The 23,716-nt window shown below is 39.0% G+C and overlaps 1 protein-coding gene across 1 annotated transcript; it reads right to left on the bottom strand.

Moving 5' to 3' along the window:
* Positions 1-3,765: 3,765 nt before the first annotated feature.
* LOC139142994 (uncharacterized protein PF3D7_1120000-like) lies at positions 3,766-10,545 on the bottom strand. The gene is made up of 3 exons (XM_070713186.1): positions 10,215-10,545; positions 6,929-7,486; positions 3,766-4,199 (listed from the first exon to the last, which is right to left on the bottom strand). The coding sequence occupies exons 1-3, from the start codon at positions 10,543-10,545 to the stop codon at positions 3,766-3,768; spliced, it is 1,323 nt and encodes a 440-aa protein (XP_070569287.1).
* Positions 10,546-23,716: the final 13,171 nt, after the last annotated feature.

Here is a 23,716-nt window from a genome sequence, read left to right as displayed (position 1 = left end):
AATCGGATATTTCCGTAACTCAGGAATTAAATCTAATAATCGCATGGGGGCCACTGTAATACTAGCCCTGTATCAATCAAAGAATTTACCTTTCTGTTACAGATAGACACAGGAATTAAATTTCTTCAAAAGTATTACCTTTCCCGGAGAAACAATCTGTGTGGGAAATTTTTCGAGTTTCACCTTCAGTAAATGACATCCCACAAACAGCTGGCTTAGTAATTTGCTCTGGTGAAACCCTACAAACTTCTTAACACATTGACGGGCTATATGCCCTGGTTTCCCACAATTATAACTATTCTACTATCGAAATAGTCTCTTGAATTTCTAAAACATTTTGAAATATTATGTAAAATACCTTGACGGCGATTAGACCGTATTGCTTTGCTGTCAGCCTTTCTTCTTCCGTATTTCTCTACTTTCCGTCGTCTCTTGCCTGTCTGTTGTGAGTCATTTTGACGCGATTGTTCATGCAAGTTCGATTCAATGTCCGACATTTCTTTCACAAGTTCTTTCAATTGTCCGATTCTTGTTTGATCTCCTCCGTTAACTCTGCTGACTCCTCCTCTGGCTCCTGTTGCAATTTGTTGACAACTTTGGCCGTCTTCGCGTGTTCATAGGCGCTTGTAAAATCCATGGGATTCATTCCTGCGACGAATGCTTGTAGTGGAGGTTTCAGTCCATTCATAAAGTACGATAAAATTTCCTTGTCGGTTTTCCGGGCTTTCTCTGCCTTCAGCTGTAACAGTGATGCGTATTGGTCGACTGTCTGGTTAGACTGCTGTTTCAATTCGAAAAGCATTTTGTCATACAACCATGTAGGACCACACTTATCAAATCGCTCAAGAAAGTCTCTCCTAAGATTTCCATGTCAGCCCGTCGTATTTCTCTACTTTCCGTCGTCTCTTGCCTGTCTGTTGTGAGTCATTTTGACGCGATTGTTCATGCATGTTTCCGTGAAAGTGAGCTTTCAGGATGCTTATACCTTTGTTTAAGAGGTAGCGGGGAAGCTGGCTTCCAATTGGCTTCATCACCAAATGCCAGCTCTTGTCTGAATTAATCAAATTGGCCTCAAACTTGCCGTTGGAAACTGTAGTATACAGCAATCTCAGCCAACTCTTTAACTACATGCTCACGTCGTTTTCCAAGCTTATTTAATTCTGTTCGTTCATCAATATGATCTCTATGTTTTATGTCACCGCACACTTTCGCTGATACACAACGGCCGTTCGGACATTTATCACGTGTATGGTTTGATTGCATATGATACAGTCCACATAGTGTTCGAGTCGAATCTCCCTGAACCTGTAGAATATCTGTCTAAAGCTCGTCGATAGCTTTCTGTACACATTCTAATTCGACCTTTAACTCGTTCACCTCTCTTGTCTTAAGCTTTATTTCAAGTTCTTGGACTCAAAAGTTGCCGTTCCCTAACTTTCATTTACCCGCGTTTTATCGAACCTGTGTCTTTTTGGCTGCAGTGATACTGTTGCCATTGACAATTATCTTCCTCGGGGAATCGCCATGCGAGAGGATATCGGGATACAGAAACAGCGTAGAGACTCTAAGTCTTCGAAGATAACACCGTTTATTTCTTATAAATGGATGCTACATATTGCCAGATAGTTCCTTCTCTCAAGATGTTGTCCCTTCGTCTGAGCTGGTGTTTGTAAAGACACCGTGTATATACAATTCAATGATAGTATCTGTTTCAATTTAAATGCCTCCTCACATTTATCAGTCCACTCAAATTTGACATTCTTTCCCAATAATTTGTGTAAAGGCCTTGCTATTATTGAAAAATTCTTAATAAACTCCGATAGTAATTTGCCATTCCCAAAAATGACTTCAATTGTGTCACTGTGTGAGGGCGGGGATAATTCTTTACAGCTTCTACTTTACTTTGATCAACCGAAATTCCATCTTGACTTATGATATGTCCTAAAAATTTAACACTACGCTTCATAAATTGACACTTGCTAGGCTTCAATTTTAACCCTGCTTCACGTAATCTCGTCAAAACGGTGTCAATGTGTTGTAGGTGGTCTTCGAAGGTGTTACTAAAAATAATGATGTCGTCAATATAACACAAAACATACTGCCAATTGATGTTACGTAGGACATATTGCATGGTGCGTTGAAAACAACTAGGACTATTTCTCAACCCTTGAGCCAGCCTCCGATATTGATATAACCCTTGATGTGTGACAAAAGCTGTCTTTGGCCTACTTTCTTCATCCAATTCTAACTGAAAAAAGCCAGATTGCAAATCTATAGTCGAGAAATACTTGGGATTGTTTTTACCAAGCATTTCTAAAGATTCATCTGGTTTTGGTAAGGGAAAGGAATCAGGTATAGTTAATCCGTTCAAAAGCCTAAAGTTTGTGCAGAATCTGAAAGACTGATCTGATTTCGCAACTAAGACCACCGGACTTGAAAAAGGAGAAGTAGATGGTTCGATAATACCTTGTTCTAATAACTTGTCAATTTGTCGTTCTATTTCCTGCCTTTTATCAGGGGTCACTCTGTAAGGGCCGCGACGAAACGGAACAGAACCCTCTTGCAATTGAATCTTATGCTTAATCAAATCACAATGACCCAGTTTACCACTAGAATCAACAAAAGCATCGGCATTACGCAGTAAAATATCTTTAAGTTGATTACGTTGATTATCAGTTATGTCGACCTCATCAAGTTTCAATTGACCAAGCAAGTAATCTTTCTCATATTGTGATTGACTGTGACTGCTAGCAACGTTATTAATCATGGGTTCAACCAGTGGAATAATTTCACTGGAGAAATGAAGTGGCGAAAATGCTCCGACAATACTATTTTTCTTGATCTTAACATCTGTATCTAATGTATTCAAAATTCTCATCGGCATTGATTTCTTATTCGAATACACCAAACCACTAGCTACTAAAACACCAGGAGTTAGTCGGGTTCGTTTATCACAGAAACACCCTAACACTCCATTTGCATACTTATAGGGCACCTTAACGGAATTATCATTTCACGCCCTTGGGGAATTATCATATCGACAGTAGTTCTCAATGGTACATCAGATTGTAACTTAACACTTTTTGCAGTAAAATCAATGACAGCTCTATAACGCTTCAAAAAATCAAGTCCCAAAATTAAATCATGAGTGAGAATATCAACTAAGTTAACATTCAACATTACACGCTTATTTCCAACATAAGCAGGTATCTTCATAAACCCAACAACATTCAATTTTCCCTTTCCCGCTGTTTGTACACAACTATATTTTGATGTCAAAATCGGATATTTCCGTAACTCAGGAATTAAATCTAATAATCGCATGGGAGCCACTGTAATACTAGCCCCTGTATCAATCAAAGAATTTACCTTTCTGTTACAGATAGACACAGGAATTAAATTTTCTTCAAAAGTATTACCTTTCCCGGAGAAACAATCTGTGTGGGAATTTTTCGAGTTTCACCTTCAGTAAATGACATCCCACAAACAGCTGGCTTAGTAAATTTGCTCTGGTGAAACCCTACAAACTTCTTAACACATTGACGGGCTATATGCCCTGGTTTCCCACAATTATAACATATTCTACTATCGAAATAGTCTCTTGAATTTCTAAAACATTTTGAAATATTATGTAAAATACCTTGACGGCGATTAGACCGTATTGCTTTGCTGTCAGCCTTTCTTCTTCCGTATTTCTCTACTTTCCGTCGTCTCTTGCCTGTCTGTTGTGAGTCATTTTGACGCGATTGTTCATGCAAGTTCGATTCAATGTCCGACATTTCTTTCACAAGTTCTTTCAATTGTCCGATTCTTTGTTTGATCTCCTCCGTTAACTCTGCTCTGACTCCTCCTCGGCTCCTGTTGCAATTTGTTGACAACTTTGGCCGTCTTCGCGTGTTCATAGGCGCTTGTAAAATCCATGGGATTCATTCCTGCGACGAATGCTTGTAGTGGAGGTTTCAGTCCATTCATAAAGTACGATAAAATTTCCTTGTCGGTTTTCCGGGCTTTCTCTGCCTTCAGCTGTAACAGTGATGCGTATTGGTCGACTGTCTGGTTAGACTGCTGTTTCAATTCGAAAAGCATTTTGTCATACAACCATGTAGGACCACACTTATCAAATCGCTCAAGGAAAGTCTCTCCTAAGATTTCCATGTCAGCCCGTCGTATTTCTCTACTTTCCGTCGTCTCTTGCCTGTCTGTTGTGAGTCATTTTGACGCGATTGTTCATGCATGTTTCCGTGAAAGTGAGCTTTCAGGATGCTTATACCTTTGTTTAAGAGGTAGCGGGGAAGCTGGCTTCCAATTGGCTTCATCACCAAATGCCAGCTCTTGTCTGAATTAATCAAATTGGCCTCAAACTTGCCGTTGGAAACTGTAGTATACAGCAATCTCAGCCAACTCTTTAACTACATGCTCACGTCGTTTTCCAAGCTTATTTAATTCTGTTCGTTCATCAATATGATCTCTATGTTTTATGTCACCGCACACTTTCGCTGATACACAACGGCCGTTCGGACATTTATCACGTGTATGGTTTGATTGCATATGATACAGTCCACATAGTGTTCGAGTCGAATCTCCCTGAACCTGTAGAATATCTGTCTAAAGCTCGTCGATAGCTTTCTGTACACATTCTAATTCGACCTTTAACTCGTTCACCTCTCTTGTCTTAAGCTTTATTTCAAGTTCTTGGACTCAAAGTTGCCGTTCCCTAACTTTCATTTACCCGCGTTTTTATCGAACCTGTGTCTTTTTGGCTGCAGTGATACTGTTGCCATTGACAATTATCTTCCTCGGGGAATCGCCATGCGAGAGGATATCGGGATACAGAAACAGCGTAGAGACTCTAAGTCTTCGAAGATAACACCGTTTATTTCTTATAAATGGATGCTACATATTGCCAGATAGTTCCTTCTCTCAAGATGTTGTCCCTTCGTCTGAGCTGGTGTTTGTAAAGACACCGTGTATATACAATTCAATGATAGTATCTGTTTCAATTTAAATGCCTCCTCACATTTATCAGTCCACTCAAATTTGACATTCTTTCCCAATAATTTGTGTAAAGGCCTTGCTATTATTGAAAAATTCTTAATAAACTTCCGATAGTAATTTGCCATTCCCAAAAATGACTTCAATTGTGTCACTGTGTGAGGGCGGGGATAATTCTTTACAGCTTCTACTTTACTTTGATCAACCGAAATTCCATCTTGACTTATGATATGTCCTAAAAATTTAACACTACGCTTCATAAATTGACACTTGCTAGGCTTCAATTTTAACCCTGCTTCACGTAATCTCGTCAAAACGGTGTCAATGTGTTGTAGGTGGTCTTCGAAGGTGTTACTAAAAATAATGATGTCGTCAATATAACACAAAACATACTGCCAATTGATGTTACGTAGGACATATTGCATGGTGCGTTGAAAACAACTAGGACTATTTCTCAACCCTTGAGCCAGCCTCCGATATTGATATAACCCTTGATGTGTGACAAAAGCTGTCTTTGGCCTACTTTCTTCATCCAATTCTAACTGAAAAAAGCCAGATTGCAAATCTATAGTCGAGAAATACTTGGGATTGTTTTTACCAAGCATTTCTAAAGATTCATCTGGTTTTGGTAAGGGAAAGGAATCAGGTATAGTTAATCCGTTCAAAAGCCTAAAGTTTGTGCAGAATCTGAAAGACTGATCTGATTTCGCAACTAAGACCACCGGACTTGAAAAAGGAGAAGTAGATGGTTCGATAATACCTTGTTCTAATAACTTGTCAATTTGTCGTTCTATTTCCTGCCTTTTATCAGGGGTCACTCTGTAAGGGGCGCGACGAAACGGAACAGAACCCTCTTGCAATTGAATCTTATGCTTAATCAAATCACAATGACCCAGTTTACCACTAGAATCAACAAAAGCATCGGCATTACGCAGTAAAATATCTTTAAGTTGATTACGTTGATTATCAGTTATGTCGACCTCATCAAGTTTCAATTGACCAAGCAAGTAATCTTTCTCATATTGTGATTGACTGTGACTGCTAGCAACGTTATTAATCATGGGTTCAACCAGTGGAATAATTTCACTTGAGATATGAAGTGGCGAAAATGCTCCGACAATACTATTTTTCTTGATCTTAACATCTGTATCTAATGTATTCAAAATTCTCATCGGCATTGATTTCTTATTCGAATACACCAAACCACTAGCTACTAAAACACCAGGAGTTAGTCGGGTTCGTTTATCACAGAAACACCCTAACACTCCATTTGCATACTTATAGGGCACCTTAACGGGAATTATCATTTCACGCCCTTGGGGAATTATCATATCGACAGTAGTTCTCAATGGTACATCAGATTGTAACTTAACACTTTTTGCAGTAAAATCAATGACAGCTCTATAACGCTTCAAAAAATCAAGTCCCAAAATTAAATCATGAGTGAGAATATCAACTAAGTTAACATTCAACATTACACGCTTATTTCCAACATAAGCAGGTATCTTCATAAACCCAACAACATTCAATTTTCCCTTTCCCGCTGTTTGTACACAACTATATTTTGATGTCAAAATCGGATATTTCCGTAACTCAGGAATTAAATCTAATAATCGCATGGGGGCCACTGTAATACTAGCCCCTGTATCAATCAAAGAATTTACCTTTCTGTTACAGATAGACACAGGAATTAAATTTTCTTCAAAAGTATTACCTTTCCCGGAGAAACAATCTCTATGGGAAAATTTTCGAGTTTCACCTTCAGTAAATGACATCCCACAAACAGCTGGCTTAGTAAATTTGCTCTGGTGAAACCCTACAAACTTCTTAACACATTGACGGGCTATATGCCCTGGTTTCCCACAATTATAACATATTCTACTATCGAAATAGTCTCTTGAATTTCTAAAACATTTTGAAATATTATGTAAAATACCTTGACGGCGATTAGACCGTATTGCTTTGCTGTCAGCCTTTCTTCTTCCGTATTTCTGTACTTTCCGTCGTCTCTTGCCTGTCTGTTGTGAGTCATTTTGACGCGATTGTTCATGCAAGTTCGATTCAATGTCCGACATTTCTTTCACAAGTTCTTTCAATTGTCCGATTCTTTCTTTGATCTCCTCCGTTAACTCTGCTGACTCCTCCTCTGGCTCCTGTTGCAATTTGTTGACAACTTTGGCCGTCTTCGCGTGTTCATAGGCGCTTGTAAAATCCATGGGATTCATTCCTGCGACGAATGCTTGTAGTGGAGGTTTCAGTCCATTCATAAAGTATGATAAAATTTCCTTGTCGGTTTTCCGGGCTTTCTCTGCCTTCAGCTGTAACAGTGATGCGTATTGGTCGACTGTCTGGTTAGACTGCTGTTTCAATTTGAAAAGCATTTTATCATACAACCATGTAGGACCACACTTATCAAATCGCTCAAGGAAAGTCTCTCCTAAGATTTCCATGTCAGCCCGTCGTATTTCTCTACTTTCCGTCGTCTCTTGCCTGTCTGTTGTGAGTCATTTTGACGCGATTGTTCATGCATGTTTCCGTGAAAGTGAGCTTTCAGGATGCTTATACCTTTGTTTAAGAGGTAGCGGGGAAGCTGGCTTCCAATTGGCTTCATCACCAAATGCCAGCTCTTGTCTGAATTAATCAAATTGGCCTCAAACTTGCCGTTGGAAACTGTAGTATACAGCAATCTCAGCCAACTCTTTAACTACATGCTCACGTCGTTTTCCAAGCTTATTTAATTCTGTTCGTTCATCAATATGATCTCTATGTTTTATGTCACCGCACACTTTCGCTGATACACAACGGCCGTTCGGACATTTATCACGTGTATGGTTTGATTGCATATGATACAGTCCACATAGTGTTCGAGTCGAATCTCCCTGAACCTGTAGAATATCTGTCTAAAGCTCGTCGATAGCTTTCTGTACACATTCTAATTCGACCTTTAACTCGTTCACCTCTCTTGTCTTAAGCTTTATTTCAAGTTCTTGGACTCAAAAGTTGCCGTTCCCTAACTTTCATTTACCCGCGTTTTATCGAACCTGTGTCTTTTTGGCTGCAGTGATACTGTTGCCATTGACAATTATCTTCCTCGGGGAATCGCCATGCGAGAGGATATCGGGATACAGAAACAGCGTAGAGACTCTAAGTCTTCGAAGATAACACCGTTTATTTCTTATAAATGGATGCTACATATTGCCAGATAGTTCCTTCTCTCAAGATGTTGTCCCTTCGTCTGAGCTGGTGTTTGTAAAGACACCGTGTATATACAATTCAATGATAGTATCTGTTTCAATTTAAATGCCTCCTCACATTTATCAGTCCACTCAAATTTGACATTCTTTCCCAATAATTTGTGTAAAGGCCTTGCTATTATTGAAAAATTCTTAATAAACTTCCGATAGTAATTTGCCATTCCCAAAAATGACTTCAATTGTGTCACTGTGTGAGGGGCGGGGATAATTCTTTACAGCTTCTACTTTACTTTGATCAACCGAAATTCCATCTTGACTTATGATATGTCCTAAAAATTTAACACTACGCTTCATAAATTGACACTTGCTAGGCTTCAATTTTAATCCTGCTTCACGTAATCTCGTCAAAACGGTGTCAATGTGTTGTAGGTGGTCTTCGAAGGTGTTACTAAAAATAATGATGTCGTCAATATAACACAAAACATACTGCCAATTGATGTTACGTAGGACATATTGCATGGTGCGTTGAAAACAACTAGGACTATTTCTCAACCCTTGAGCCAGCCTCCGATATTGATATAACCCTTGATGTGTGACAAAAGCTGTCTTTGGCCTACTTTCTTCATCCAATTCTAACTGAAAAAAGCCAGATTGCAAATCTAAAGTCGAGAAATACTTGGGATTGTTTTTACCAAGCATTTCTAAAGATTCATCTGGTTTTGGTAAGGGAAAGGAATCAGGTATAGTTAATCCGTTCAAAAGCCTAAAGTTTGTGCAGAATCTGAAAGACTGATCTGATTCGCAACTAAGACCACCGGACTTGAAAAAGGAGAAGTAGATGGTTCGATAATACCTTGTTCTAATAACTTGTCAATTTGTCGTTCTATTTCCTGCCTTTTATCAGGGGTCACTCTGTAAGGGCCGCGACGAAACGGAACAGAAACCCTCTTGCAATTGAATCTTATGCTTAATCAAATCACAATGACCCAGTTTACCACTAGAATCAACAAAAGCATCGGCATTACGCAGTAAAATATCTTAAGTTGATTACGTTGATTATCAGTTATGCCGACCTCATCAAGTTTCAATTGACCAAGCAAGTAATCTTTCTCATATTGTGATTGACTGTGACTGCTAGCAACGTTATTAATCATGGTTCAACCAGTGGAATAATTTCACTTGAGATATGAAGTGGCGAAAATGCTCCGACAATACTATTTTTCTTGATCTTAACATCTGTATCTAATGTATTCAAAATTCTCATCGGCATTGATTTCTTATTCGAATACACCAAACCACTAGCTACTAAAACACCAGGAGTTAGTCGGGTTCGTTTATCACAGAAACACCCTAACACTCCATTTGCATACTTATAGGGCACCTTAACGGGAATTATCATTTCACGCCCTTGGGGAATTATCATATCGACAGTAGTTCTCAATGGTACATCAGATTGTAACTTAACACTTTTTGCAGTAAAATCAATGACAGCTCTATAACGCTTCAAAAAATCAAGTCCCAAAATTAAATCATGAGTGAGAATATCAACTAAGTTAACATTCAACATTACACGCTTATTTCCAACATAAGCAGGTATCTTCATAAACCCAACAACATTCAATTTTCCCTTCCCCGCTGTTTGTACACAACTATATTTTGATGTCAAAATCGGATATTTCCGTAACTCAGGAATTAAATCTAATAATCGCATGGGAGCCACTGTAATACTAGCCCCTGTATCAATCAAAGAATTTACCTTTCTGTTACAGATAGACACAGGAATTAAATTTTCTTCAAAAGTATTACCTTTCCCGGAGGAACAATCTGTGTGGGAAATTTTTCGAGTTTCACCTTCAGTAAATGACATCCCACAAACAGCTGGCTTAGTAAATTTGCTCTGGTGAAACCCTACAAACTTCTTAACACATTGACGGGCTATATGCCCTGGTTTCCCACAATTATAACATATTCTACTATCGAAATAGTCTCTTGAATTTCTAAAACATTTTGAAATATTATGTAAAATACCTTGACGGCGATTAGACCGTATTGCTTTGCTGTCAGCCTTTCTTCTTCCGTATTTCTCTACTTTCCGTCGTCTCTTGCCTGTCTGTTGTGAGTCATTTTGACGCGATTGTTCATGCAAGTTCGATTCAATGTCCGACATTTCTTTCACAAGTTCTTTCAATTGTCCGATTCTTTGTTTGATCTCCTCTGTTAACTCTACTGACTCCTTCTCTGGCTCCTGTTGCAATTTGTTGACAACTTTGGCAGTCTTCGCGTGTTCATAGGCGCTTGTAAAATCCATGGGATTCATTCCTGCGACGAATGCTTGTAGTGGAGGTTTCAGTCCATTCATAAAGTACGATAAAATTTCCTTGTCGGTTTTCCGGGCTTTCTCTGCCTTCAGCTGTAACAGTGATGCGTATGGTCGACTGTCTGGTTAGACTGCTGTTTCAATTCGAAAAGCATTTTGTCATACAACCATGTAGGACCACACTTATCAAATCGCTCAAGGAAAGTCTCTCCTAAGATTTCCATGTCAGCCCGTCGATCGCCAGGTAAATTCCGAAACCACCTCTCGGCTTCGTCTGATAAGTAAAGGCCAAAGCCTTTGAGTCTTTTTTCATCTGACCAGCATCGAAAGTCCGCAAAGTTAGTATATCGCTGCCACCATCGAAGCGCGTTCTCATTTTCGAGACCGTGGAAAATGCCCGGTCCTAAACAATCGCCGTTTCCAGAGACGATGTTTGTAACTCTGCAACCTGGCCATGACATCGCGCTGCCATTCAGCTACATTTATACCTTCGTTCTCGGCTGCATCCATCGTGCTGTACGTATTTTTCGTTCGGTGTTAACTTTTCCAACTGGAGCTTGCTCTGTATGTTCGGATTCTGCCACCATGTGTTGCCATTGACAATTATCTTCCTCGGGGAATCGCCATGCGAGAGGATATCGGGATACAGAAACAGCGTAGAGACTCCAAGTCTTCAAAGATAACACCGTTTATTTCTTATAAATGGATGCTACATATTGCCAGATAGTTCCTTCTCTCAAGATGTTGTCCCTTCGTCTGAGCTGGTGTTCGTAAAGACACCGTGTATATACAATTCAATGCATACAATCCTTATCTACATACAAATAAAATGCAATCTTTCCCTGACGTATTTGGTGCCAAGGTACCTACGTGTATCAATCGCCAAGACCATAAACACGAGAACAGTATGTACTTGTTAGATTTCTCACCTAAGGTATAATCATCGCACATAATTAATAAGTCTAAACCTGTCTGAACCTGATAATTAACCTTTATGCAGAATTGACGTCAAAGTCAATGAACTCTGTAACAATACTGAATGCTCCCTTTGTCCGAGTCACTACCTTCTTGGCACCGGTACATGTCACTCTTGTCAAACTCGTCTGATAAAGTGATCTGTGACCCCCTCCATCGTTTGTGAACAGAACTTTGAATTCTTCTTCACACAACGAGGGGTTGTTGGATCACAAACATGAATAGAACTCTGCATATCCGACTTGTTTTCTTAGGTTGAACTGCCGAATTTTGTTTGGGTATCAGACATGAATTTGGTATACCATCTTCAATGAGAACCATACAGAATACCGCCGATTTCCCGCTGCACATTTCGTGCAGCGCGGTGGGAACTTTTGATTTGCTATACCGAAAAATAGGAAGGAGCTGTCATGGAAGCTTTATACTGAATAACTGATAACTTAAGTTTAATGATAACTTCGCAAAACTTGGCTTTAAATTACAACTGTTCACTGACTGATCATGAATGAAATACATGAGTTCATTACTAAAGTTGCTTGTTTTCACTAAAATAACCTGTTAATGTTGTGCGACCTAATCATCCCTAATAAAAAAATCACCCTGGCCTCTTCTACATGTAATCACTCAGTCGCCACCAAAAACAGTGAAGACCACTAATTAATTAAAGGCACAAGACCACTTACTAATTTCCCATAGGCCACCACAGTACTGTTGAGCTCAATTTTCCTATTTCAAAACATTCAGCGGCATGAATCCTCTTGACAGGTGTTATGTCAATGTCAGCTGGACTACTGATGATTTTTTGTGTGGTGAAGTCCACGGAAATTTTGCATAAGTGAGGAAAATAGCGCCCTCAATGGTGTTTTTAAACAAAATTCAGGCTCATTGTTATGATTTCTATGGGCCTTATATCTTCTCATATTACCACAGAATGCTTCAGCCATCATTCATGACAGTCTGCATTTTGATTCAAACAGAAACACATCTCGACAAAAATACTTTAAATTAAAGTTCCAACCAAACAAGCATCCATGCAGCTATCACAACTTCAAATGAATTAGTGGTCTTGTGCCACCATGCGGTGCCTTTCATGTTAACTGGATCGTCCACCAGAAGACATAATAACTTGCAACAATAACAGGCGTCACGACTACGCATTCTGCACATCTGACTTTCTTTCGCTGTAGTTCAGTGTATTCTGGTTCATATCTGGTTATCAGTAAAGTTGCGTATATTGTATTTGCATCAATTTGATTCTTACAAAGCAGCTTTGTGTTCCAGCAGAACACACTATAGTATCTTGTTGAACCTGCTTCCAAATTCAATTCAACGCAAGCTAAACACATATAGATACCCTTTACAGTGAAATAGGATACATGTTAACCCTTCAATGTTGTAACGCCCACATCCATAGACAACTTCAATGTCATTTTCATAAGGATGGTTGAGAGGAAGAGTTGAACTATGAAACCATACCTTAACGGCAACCCTGTACTTGCGGAATGTTTCCGTAGGTTGCTTTTTGTTCAGTATTCGATAAGTTTTACGAGAGAACATTCAAATTCCACACAATATCAGGTAATAAAGATACTCTGATTGTCATTGCAGATAATCCAGGGAGGTGGAATGATCACGACTGCAACCTTAAGTATCAGTACATTTGTAAAGTTCCAGTGAGCTAATCTTCTGGTAAATGAGAGTAAAGTTTATCAAATGAAGAATCTGCGATTTTTGTCAAAGTTGACAAAGATAGACAGGTTAGGGCCACGATCTTTCCTGTGTAGCCGTCAATAATTTCTAACGATCATCCTGTAATGTGGTTACATCAAATAAAATACAATTGGTGTATATCGAGTTTGTTTGTCTATCATAAGAATCGAGCAACTACATTTCTGCAACAGGAAAGAATTCAGTAGATTTGAAAGAGGCCGAAGATCAATGGTTTATTTTACGACATATGTGTCTCATGGATTTGATTTTTATGTTTTATTATTTGTTTGTATCTTGTTTTCTTATTCACATGATGCAACGATTGGCTAAGCCATAAGACAAATAAAAATGGTAATGCACGATGTGGTAAAATGCTTTATACCCAGCATTATGACAATTAGTGTATTGTTCATACCGTGAAGTGTGTATAACTCAAAGCCGTATTAACCGACATCATGGAAATGGCAAAGGATTATAGGGCGACCGCGGTGCTGTTGGCGGGCAAACCCGGAAGCATGTAAATCGAGCCATAGAGTTCTAGCCTACACATCGTACCAGATACTCCGCTAATTCTGATCATTTATTCTACAGAACTATTATTCAAAGTTCAAATTTAAGTCCTTTTACTTGTTTTCTGTCGTGAAAATTATTATTATTACCATCTAGCCATTTTAGAAGATTTTGAGGACCCAAACGACATCGTGTGTGGGAAAAACTAAAACGAAGGGGGAAGGGCGAATACGAAGGGTTATGATATTCTCATTGCAAGCACATTAAACCTTGATAACACCATGCAAAAATGCAATATTGTCCCGGCTTTGATTAAAATATGCAAAAATGAAATATTATCCACACGCTTAAGGGTTTTATGTTAGTAGACCAAGGAGGAAGGGAACTTTATGCGCAATGCAATATATACACGCACTCGCACCAATCTGATGAGGTCTATAACTACCACTGATACCTTGAAGGGGACATGATATTCACTGTGTTAGTAGAGAACACTTTAACAACAATATGCAAAATTGAAAAATTGTCCTTACCCTTAAGGTACTTATCTATTGGCCGAAGGCGAGGGCTTTGTGTACAGTGCAATATATACAAGTACTAGCATCATACTGATAGGGGCCCATAAGTATCACTGATGGCATGAAGGCGACAAGATATTCACAGTGATAGAAGAAACATTGAGAAAAGCATTCAAAAACGAAAATTTGTTCTCACGCTTCAGGGACTTATGTGCATGGACGAAGGGGAGGGCTTTGTGTAAAACGCATAATATACAAAGCAGTAGCACCATACTGATCGGGGCCTATAACTAACACTAATGCCTCAAAGGGGAACATGATATTCACTGTGTTAGTAGAGAACACTTTAATAACAATATGCAAAAATTAAAAATGTCCTTATGCTTGAGCTAAGGTTATTGGACGGGGGGGGGGGGGGCTTTGTGTACAGTGCAACAAACTAGCACCAGCATCATACTTATCAGGACCTTAACTATCTGTGATGCCAAGAAAGATGACATGATAGTCACGGTGATAGAAAAGAACACTTTGAGGAAAACATGCAAAATAAAAAATAGTTCTCACGAATAAGGGACTGATGTTAATGGACGAAGGGAGGGCTTTGCGCACTCATTCATAATATGCAAGCACTGGTAGCATACTGAAAGCGGGGCCTATAACTAGCACTGAAGCCATGAAGGGGGATGTGATATTCACAATGTCAGGAGAGAACACTTTGATGAAAACATGCAGAGAAGAAATATTGTCCTCAGGCTTAAGGTACTTATGTTATTGGACAAAATGGGAGGGTTTGTGTACAATATATGATATACAGGCACAGCCACCATACTAAGGACCGGGCCTATAACTTACACTGATGCCACAAAGGGGACATGATATTGTCAGTGTCAGTAGGGAACAATTTTATGCAAAAAAGAAATATTTTCTCGGGGCTTAAGGGATTTAATATTAGGACAAGGGGGGTTGGGCTTAGTGAATAATGTATGATATAAAGGCACCACCACCATATTAAGGACGAAGCCTATAAACTATCACTGAAGCCATGAAGGCGGACATGATATTCCTAGTGTCAGCAGGGAATACTTTTAATACAATATGCACAAAAGAACTATTGTCCTCAGGGCTTAAGTACAATCCACACTACGAGCACTAGTAGCATATCGAAAGCGGGGCCTATAACTTTCGCTGATGCCACGAAGGGGGACATGATATTCACACAGGCTGATCGCACGATGCTCATATCATATGTTAATGAGGGGAAGTAATTCAAACCCAGTGTCAGTTACAGTAGGTCCCGCCGACGGTTGTCGAACGGGGCTGCTTTTTCACACAAAATTACAGAGCCGTTTTCCAGTGATTTCAACTATTTTAAGGCAAACCAGTGGATTCATGTGAAGGTAGGTGTATTTGATTGTTACTGAATTTATTTTTTGGCAACTTCTGTGGTGCAGTTTTTCTGAAATCGCGCGCGAAATTTCTGACGACTGTGAAAAACACACTGCGTTGACATCATCTCGATTATTTTTAAGCGGACTGTTACATATGGATTTTACCACAAAATGTAAAACTCTAATAAAAATATAGACATCAACCCTCTCCTTCTGTGAATTTTCATTTACTTCCAAGCTTTCATAGTTACATTACGGCCATTTCGAATTTGTTTACTTTTCAACTCGTGAGCGCCATTTTCTACTGCAAAATGGCGGGAGATGATAGCATGATCGCGGGCATCAACTGATTACATATAGTTTTCATTCCACTCTCGTGCGAAGATATATTTGTAGCTTTGTCGTAATTTCTGTGATTGTGATCTATTTGTATGTACACCAAGTAGTTTCGGACTGATTCATTCGTGCTAGTCTCGGAAAAGCGGACGATCGATGTGTTTGGCCTGTGATTACACCGGAAAATGCGTAAGTCGACAGTAAATCAGTGCTGATATCAGGCGCAAAATAGGGTAGCCCAAAAACGAAGGGGGAAGGGGGGTACGAAGGGCTTATGACCCTAAAACGAAAGGGGGAAGGGGGACACGAAGGGCTTATGACCCTAAAACGAAGGGGGAAGGGGGGGTTAGGATTGGATTATGATATTCACATTCTAAGTAGATTAAACTTTGATAACACTATGCAAAACTAAAATATTGTCCTGACGATGATAAAAATATGAAAAAGACAAATATTATACTCACACTTAAGGGATTAATGTTAGTGGACAATATAGGGGTGGCTTTATGTACAATTCAATATATACAAGAATCATATGCAAGATCAATTACTATCACTGAAGCAGTGAGGTGGGATATGATATTAACAGTATTATAAAAACACTTTGATAGCTTAGCTATATGCAAAACTGAAATATTGTTTTTGGTCCGGGGAGCGGGCTTATGTACAATACAATATATACAGGCACTCATGTCATGCTTAAGGCAGAGCCTATAACTATCACTGAAGCCATGAAGAGAGACACGATATTCACAGTGTAAGTAGAAAAAAAGTTTGATAAATAAAAGCAAATGAAATGTTATTCTCACGCTTAAGGGACATATCTTTTGCACGAGGGGGTTTATGTACAATGCAATCTTAAAGTACTACCATCATACAGATCGGGGGCCCTATAACTATAACTGATGCCACGAAGGGAGCATGATATTTTCAGAATTAATATCGAACACATTGACAACAAGATTCAAAAATGAAATATTGTCCTAAGGCATAAGGCACTTATGCTATAGGACGAAGGGGGGGACTTAGTATATAATGTACAACATACAGACACTAACGCCATACTGAAGACGAGCCTGTAATTTTAAATTATGCCACAAAAGGGGACATAATATTCACAGTGTTAGTAGCGAAGAGTGTGATAGAAACATTCAAAGTTAAATTAATGTCATCAGGCATAAGGGACTTATGCTATTGGACGAGGGGGGAGGCTTTGTGTATAATGTATAATACATAGGCACTAGCACAATACCAAAGATAGGGCCGGTAACTTTAATTTTTTTCCGCGAAGGGAGACATGGTATTCTCAGTGTCAATAGAGAACACATTGATAACAATATACAAAAATGAAAAATAGTCCTTAGGCATAAGGGACTTATGTTATTGGACGAAGGGGGGGGGCATAGTGTATAACGTTTAATATAAAGGGATTAGCACCATACTGAAGACAGGGCCTATAACTTTAAATTTTGCCTCGAAAGGGGACATGATATTCTCAGTTTCAGTAGAGAACACATTGATAACAAAATGCAAAAATGAAATATTCTCTTAGGGCTTAAGGGATTTATGTAATAGGACGAAAAGGGTGGGGCTTTGTGAATAATGTATAATATACAGTCACCAGTGCCATATTGAAGACGGGCCAATAACTTTAAATTATGCCATGAAGGGGGACATGATATTCACAGTGTTAGTAGCGAATAGCTTGACAGAAACATACACAGTTAAATTATTGTCCGTCGGCATAAGGGACTTATGTTATTGGACGAGGGGGAGGGCTTTTTGTATTATGTATAATAAATAGGCACTAGCACCATACTGAAGTCATGGCCTATCACTTATAATTATGCCATGAGGGGGGGCACATGATATTCACAGTGCTAGTAGCGAACAGGTTGACAAAAACATACAAAGTTTAATTATTGTCCGCCGGCATAAGGGACTTATGTTATTCGACGAAGGGGGAGGGCACAGTGTATAATGTATAATACACAGACATTAGCGCCAAACTGAAGACGTGGCCTATGACTTTATTATTCCACGAAGGGGGACATTATATTCTCAGTGATAGTAGAGAACACATTGATATTGTCCTCCGCTCAAGGGACTCGAGTTATTGGACAGGGGGGGGGGGCTTAGTGTATAATGTATAATATACAGTCACTAGGTCATACTGAAGATGGGGCCTATAACTTTAAATTATGCCACGAAGGGGGACATGATATTCACAGTGTTAGTAGCGAACAGGTTGATAAAAACATGCAAAGTTAAGTTATTGTCCTCCTGCATAAGGGACTTATGTTATTGGACAAAGGGGGAGGGCATATATAATATATAATACACAGGCATTGGCACCATACTGAAGACATGGCCTATAACTTTAAATTATGCCACGAAGGGGGACATTATATTTTCAGCGTGAGTAGCGAAACGTTTGATAGAAACATGCAAAGTTAAATTATTGTCATCAGGCATAAGGTACTTATGATATAGGACTGGGGGAGCTTTGTGTCTAATGTATGATGTATAATATATACACTAGCACCATACTATAGATAGGGCCAATAACTTTAAATTATGCCACGAAGGGGGACATGATATTCTCAGTGTCAGTAGAGAACACATTGATTGCAAGATGCAAAAGTAAAATATTGTCCTCACGCTCAAGGGACTCGTGTTATTGGACAAAGGGGGGGGGGGCTTAGTGTATAATGTATGATATAGAATCACTAGGTCATACTTAAGACGGGGCCTATAACACAACACAAAAGACAACACGAAAAACAGCCAAATGCCTCCAGAGCCGATATGATTTATTGGCCAAACGAAAGGACTATACACAACCCAAAACACAAACGTCCAAAGGGACGAACAGAATCGGGTCTGTCTTTGAAACCCATACCAGACGGCCTTTTTTAAGGCCAGCATATTCTCCAAACAAGAACTACCGTAATACAAATGCAAAATACAAATCTACACAATACTGTGTCACCAAACATAGAAACAGGAAAAACAACAAAAATGCCAGAAAAAACGGTACAAGAGGAGACACCATATTATCTCAAACACAGTGAAACACCGTACAAATGCCGAACGTAGCATAAACATAAATAACAACACGAATCTTAGATTCATCAAAATCTATCATTGCACAAGTTAAGAGCAGCAAAAATCAATGCACTGGGCAAGGTGAAATTCATCCCAACACCAAATCGTCCCCACAGAGTTCATCTCATATAAAACGCAAACATTAGGAGAAGGAAAATCAAATACACTATGCTAAACAAATTGACCAAAAAAGACAAATTCAAACACAAGTCTCGATGGACTCCACATACAACTAAGAACACAAATCGACAGATTTGAATTCTTACATAAAACATCAGGCCACCTGAAATCTACGCTTTAAAAGCCTGATCAAAGGCGAAACACTAAGATACATCAGAACTTGCAACACAAAAATGACTTTGTTTCAAAGGTCAATACACTTAATGCAAGATTAATCGAACGTGGCTAAAACAACAGGAAATGTCCAGTCACATCGCAAGCACAGTTCGCCGCACGAATTACGCAACTAGAACACAAGCGAACAAACGAAGAAACAAAGAAAACACTATAGTCTTTACAACGAAAACATAGCAGTTAGCAACAATATATATAAGAACACAAGCTATAAAAAGCAGCAATTTGCGAAAACTGGGAACACATAGACAAGGACGAAACACTATAGCCTGAATGAAATATTTCCATAACAACCGATCATCGCATAAAAAGAAATCCACATTAACATATATACAATCAAATCTGCAGCTAGTGAATACTCATATATATGTCATTGAAGTTCTTTGGCACATCAGATATGTGAACTGACCAGTGACTCATTACAGCTGCTTTGTTTCCATTCATCACGGGCCACCACAGCCCCCAGTCCCCCTTAGGCATTTTCTGTCACTATGATTTTCAGTCAGTTAGGACATTCAGCTATCATTATCTGCTTATTTGCCATTAATCTGGTGGTGGATATGACCATCAGCCCTGTTGCCATGGCAATGCAGTGGTAAATATATGGCGTTTTCAGAAAACGCCATATATTTTTAACTAAACAACATAAAAATACAATATAGGTGTCTAGGTATATGTATTTGAAGTTGGCCAGTTGACTGCGATCACAATATAGGTCATCTCAGGTCATGATCATGCCTAAATATGGTCGTTGCCAAGGCGACGCCTGTTGAAAAAAAATTTATTTAGGAAAAAGGACGTAAAAATCATATCTTTGGAACAAAGTATCTAGGTATATACATTTGAAGCTGTTGGGCCATTTTCTATGCTGAAACAATAATTTTGAAAAGTCAAACTGCAGTGTCACGTAGCACGTTTTTCAAAACATAATTACGCTTTTAAGATGGCCGGGAAACCCCTGCACACCATATGTTGTCAGAAAGCTGAGTATCTGACCTTTTACTGCGTGCAGTTGCAGGCTAAAACTCCTGAATTAGATTTTTGATTCATAACTTTATGACACGTGTCCTTCGAAAGATGAATCTAGGCCCTTTTCATGGAAATCCTCAGTTTTCTTTCCGGAGATATTATCACTACCTAAGTGTGATTGCCTATCTCCTGTGACAGCAGAAAGATTACCAAACTAAAATCTTTTTAAGGTGTAAAACTTGTGCCTGTTTCTTGGCGACCAGCTTTTAGCCGTTCTTATCGGATCATCATACTCAGTAATAGTTCCCAACTGCTAGTCTTCCAAGAATACGCAGAGTAATCTGTTACCACGGTACTTTACAAACTCAAGTCATGTTCTGTCGTCCAATTCGTTGTCATAAAACACCAAGGTATCCTGCTGAATAAAATAGCTCCCGATTATGTAGTAGCAGTGTCTGTGTAAGAGATACTCTTTCTTCGACCTTTTAAGAAATTATAGCACGTGCACTGCCAAAAGGATTGAGAAGTGAATACTTTTAAGCCCCCAGCCCCACCCCAACCCACTCTTGTTGAAGGAGTATTCACACCTGCAATTTTGACATCCCTCTTTTCATCTCATGTACGTAGGATAAATGTTCAATTATTCCGTTTTTACCTCTAGAACGATCGCGACCTTTGACACTTTGACCCACATTTTGTAGAAGTCGTAACCGTTGAGGAGCGTAAAGTTGACGTCACCCCTAATCCCCTAAAAATACCATACTTTTCGGCAGCAAGTTATGACAAACTGAAGGGGTCATTCTCTGAGAAAACTTAACATGCAAATTTCTTTTGTCTTTCTGTTTGGAAAAAATCAATATCCTTTTGTTTCATAAAACAGGTGCAACTAGTCTCCCTACTTTTCATTACATTATTCTGTATGGCTGAAGACACAATGAGTGGAAAATTATACAAAAATGCTATATCCTCTCTAAAACAATCATACTTCATTAAATCATTTAAAATGGGTGTTGAAAAGAATAGTGTCCTCAAAAGTACGATTTCAGAATGTAAAAACCTAGTCTCTGAATTTGTCTACACATGGGAGACACAGTAGATTTCACTGAGGAGTTTCCGTGTGTACAAATCATGATGAATTATGGGAAATCTTCAGTACTGTGGGATGTTCGTGATTTACAAAGTTAAGTAGGGCCACCTTCAACCACGAATAGTTAGTGGTGGTACCAGGTGTCCGGAATGGGTAAGCGTACCTTGCTAGCATGCTTCAGGATTGGTCCAAAAATTGCCTTTGTACGAAGTGATACAGTATATGAATAACTGTAAAAAGTAAAAGTTGGGAATGCTGTCGCTAATCATTTGAGTGACCGCCACATTTTTTCAACTCATTGGAGACCTGTAAATCTAGTGACGAATCTCGGAAGGTACAAAAATGGTTGAATCATGTGAAATCTGTCCCGCGATTTCTTTGTCACTTATTTACAAACCTCATTTACTCCTATTAATCGATTGGCTCACGTGTTTCTTTTTTGTGTCGTATATATACACGTACACCAGCAATTGATTAATCGTCGTTTATCAGAAGACCAACAGTAATTACATTAAATTTGATAGTGTGGTCCAGAAGAAGTTTGTTTGAGAGAGCAAATTTACATCTGAAAACTGGTATCTGTCTTACTTTTGTGGAAAAAATTCTTCGTATATATCGTTTAGTAAAGACTAAGACTAAGAATTGTGTGTGTTTAAAGAGCCAGTAGATATAAGCTTTGATTGTGTGCTGATTGCACTTTCTTGTTCTTTTCCCAAAAGTATGTTGAAACATCAACTCTTTAGTGTGTCACTGAAGCATGCTTGCCGTGGCAATTAAAGATCTTTCACTGTATACCAAATTTGACTTCTAAAACGAAAACGGGGACACGTTGTCATTCGATTATGGCAAGGCTGGAGACAAATCAAGTACATATTTATCTGAGATAAAATTTAGTGTGTCATAAAAAATTCAGGTGTTTCGTTCTCACTCTGACGAATACCTATAAACTGGTGTGCGTAAACCGCGTTCACATCCAGTGTCGTTAATAACAGACTGTAACATCCATTTTTATCTCTGAGGCACCACATATCAAAAGCCAACGGTAAGTTGCTGAGTCATAAATCACAGGCGTAGGAAATGGGGCGGGGCAGTTGCCCCCAACGCTGAAGTTGGGAAGGGGGAGAAAGACGTACTTTTGTCCCCCCCCCCCCAATATTAACTAATACACACTGACTACAACTAGCATATTATCAACTTTTACATATTAGTCTAATAGCTAAATGTATCTAGAGAATGACGAGACGCAAGAACAGAGTCTGCTCGAAAGTATACAAATAAAACATATGGGGGCACACATTTTGTCGCATTATGGAACATACAGTGTAATTGGCTGAGAGGCTGCACGTATCGGTCATTTAGCCAATCAGATGAAACTTAACAAAGTCGATGATCGTACAAAGTAGCAAAGTTTGTGACATGAAAACAAGTGAACGCGCCGTATGAAAACGCGGGTACCGGTTCGCATGTGGGAGTCATATGAGCAAACACTGCTTTCTTTGTAATTGTCAGAGGTAAGACATTACTCAACGGATGATCTCTTTTTGAAGGATTTCTAATGTAATAGGGTTGAGAACTGCGTGTATCGTTTACGTATGATTAACATGACCTCGCATTGATCGATGTCGTCATCATGGATTATCCTGCAAATGACGCAAAATGTTTTCGAGTCCACCTTTAGTTTTAACATTCGATGTTGAAACATTATATTAGTCCGACCGGTTGTTGCAAAGTAAGAGACGTTGTTACTTTGTACTTGACAACCAGTGTTGTGCTATCTACCCAGCGTACATGTAATTACCTGTTATATTTTTGGAACAAGTAATTAAGTGGCCACACTCTTAGAAAAGCTGACATTTAAATTCATTTCGTCATATCCACTGGAAAAATAACAGTTTTAGTCTAACAAAACAGGTGCGACTAGGCCACCCCCTCCCACGGTTGAGGATACAATTATCAAAACAATTTACAAATTTCATGACACTCATTCAAGCATATTTTTTCAAATAACTAAAAACGGGAATCGAGTAAAAGTTTAAGTCTATCCAAAACAAATCTACAAATTTGTCTACACATGGGAGACATGTAAGTCCAGTGAGGATTCTCGGAGGGTACATATTGGGATGACTCATGGGATGTCGCCAGCACAGTGCCAGAGCCTGTCTAGCGATTTCTGTCATTTATTTACAAACCTCATTTATTCCTATTCGATTGGCTCCAGGTGTCTTTTTTGTATCATGTCTACATGTACATCAGCAACA

The sequence above is a fragment of the Ptychodera flava genome, chromosome 10, assembly GCF_041260155.1.
Source record: "Ptychodera flava strain L36383 chromosome 10, AS_Pfla_20210202, whole genome shotgun sequence".
In the NCBI taxonomy this organism is placed as follows: Eukaryota; Metazoa; Hemichordata; class Enteropneusta; family Ptychoderidae; genus Ptychodera; species Ptychodera flava.
Note: the sequence above shows the minus strand (reverse complement) of the source record. Positions and strands in the feature narration are given on the sequence as shown.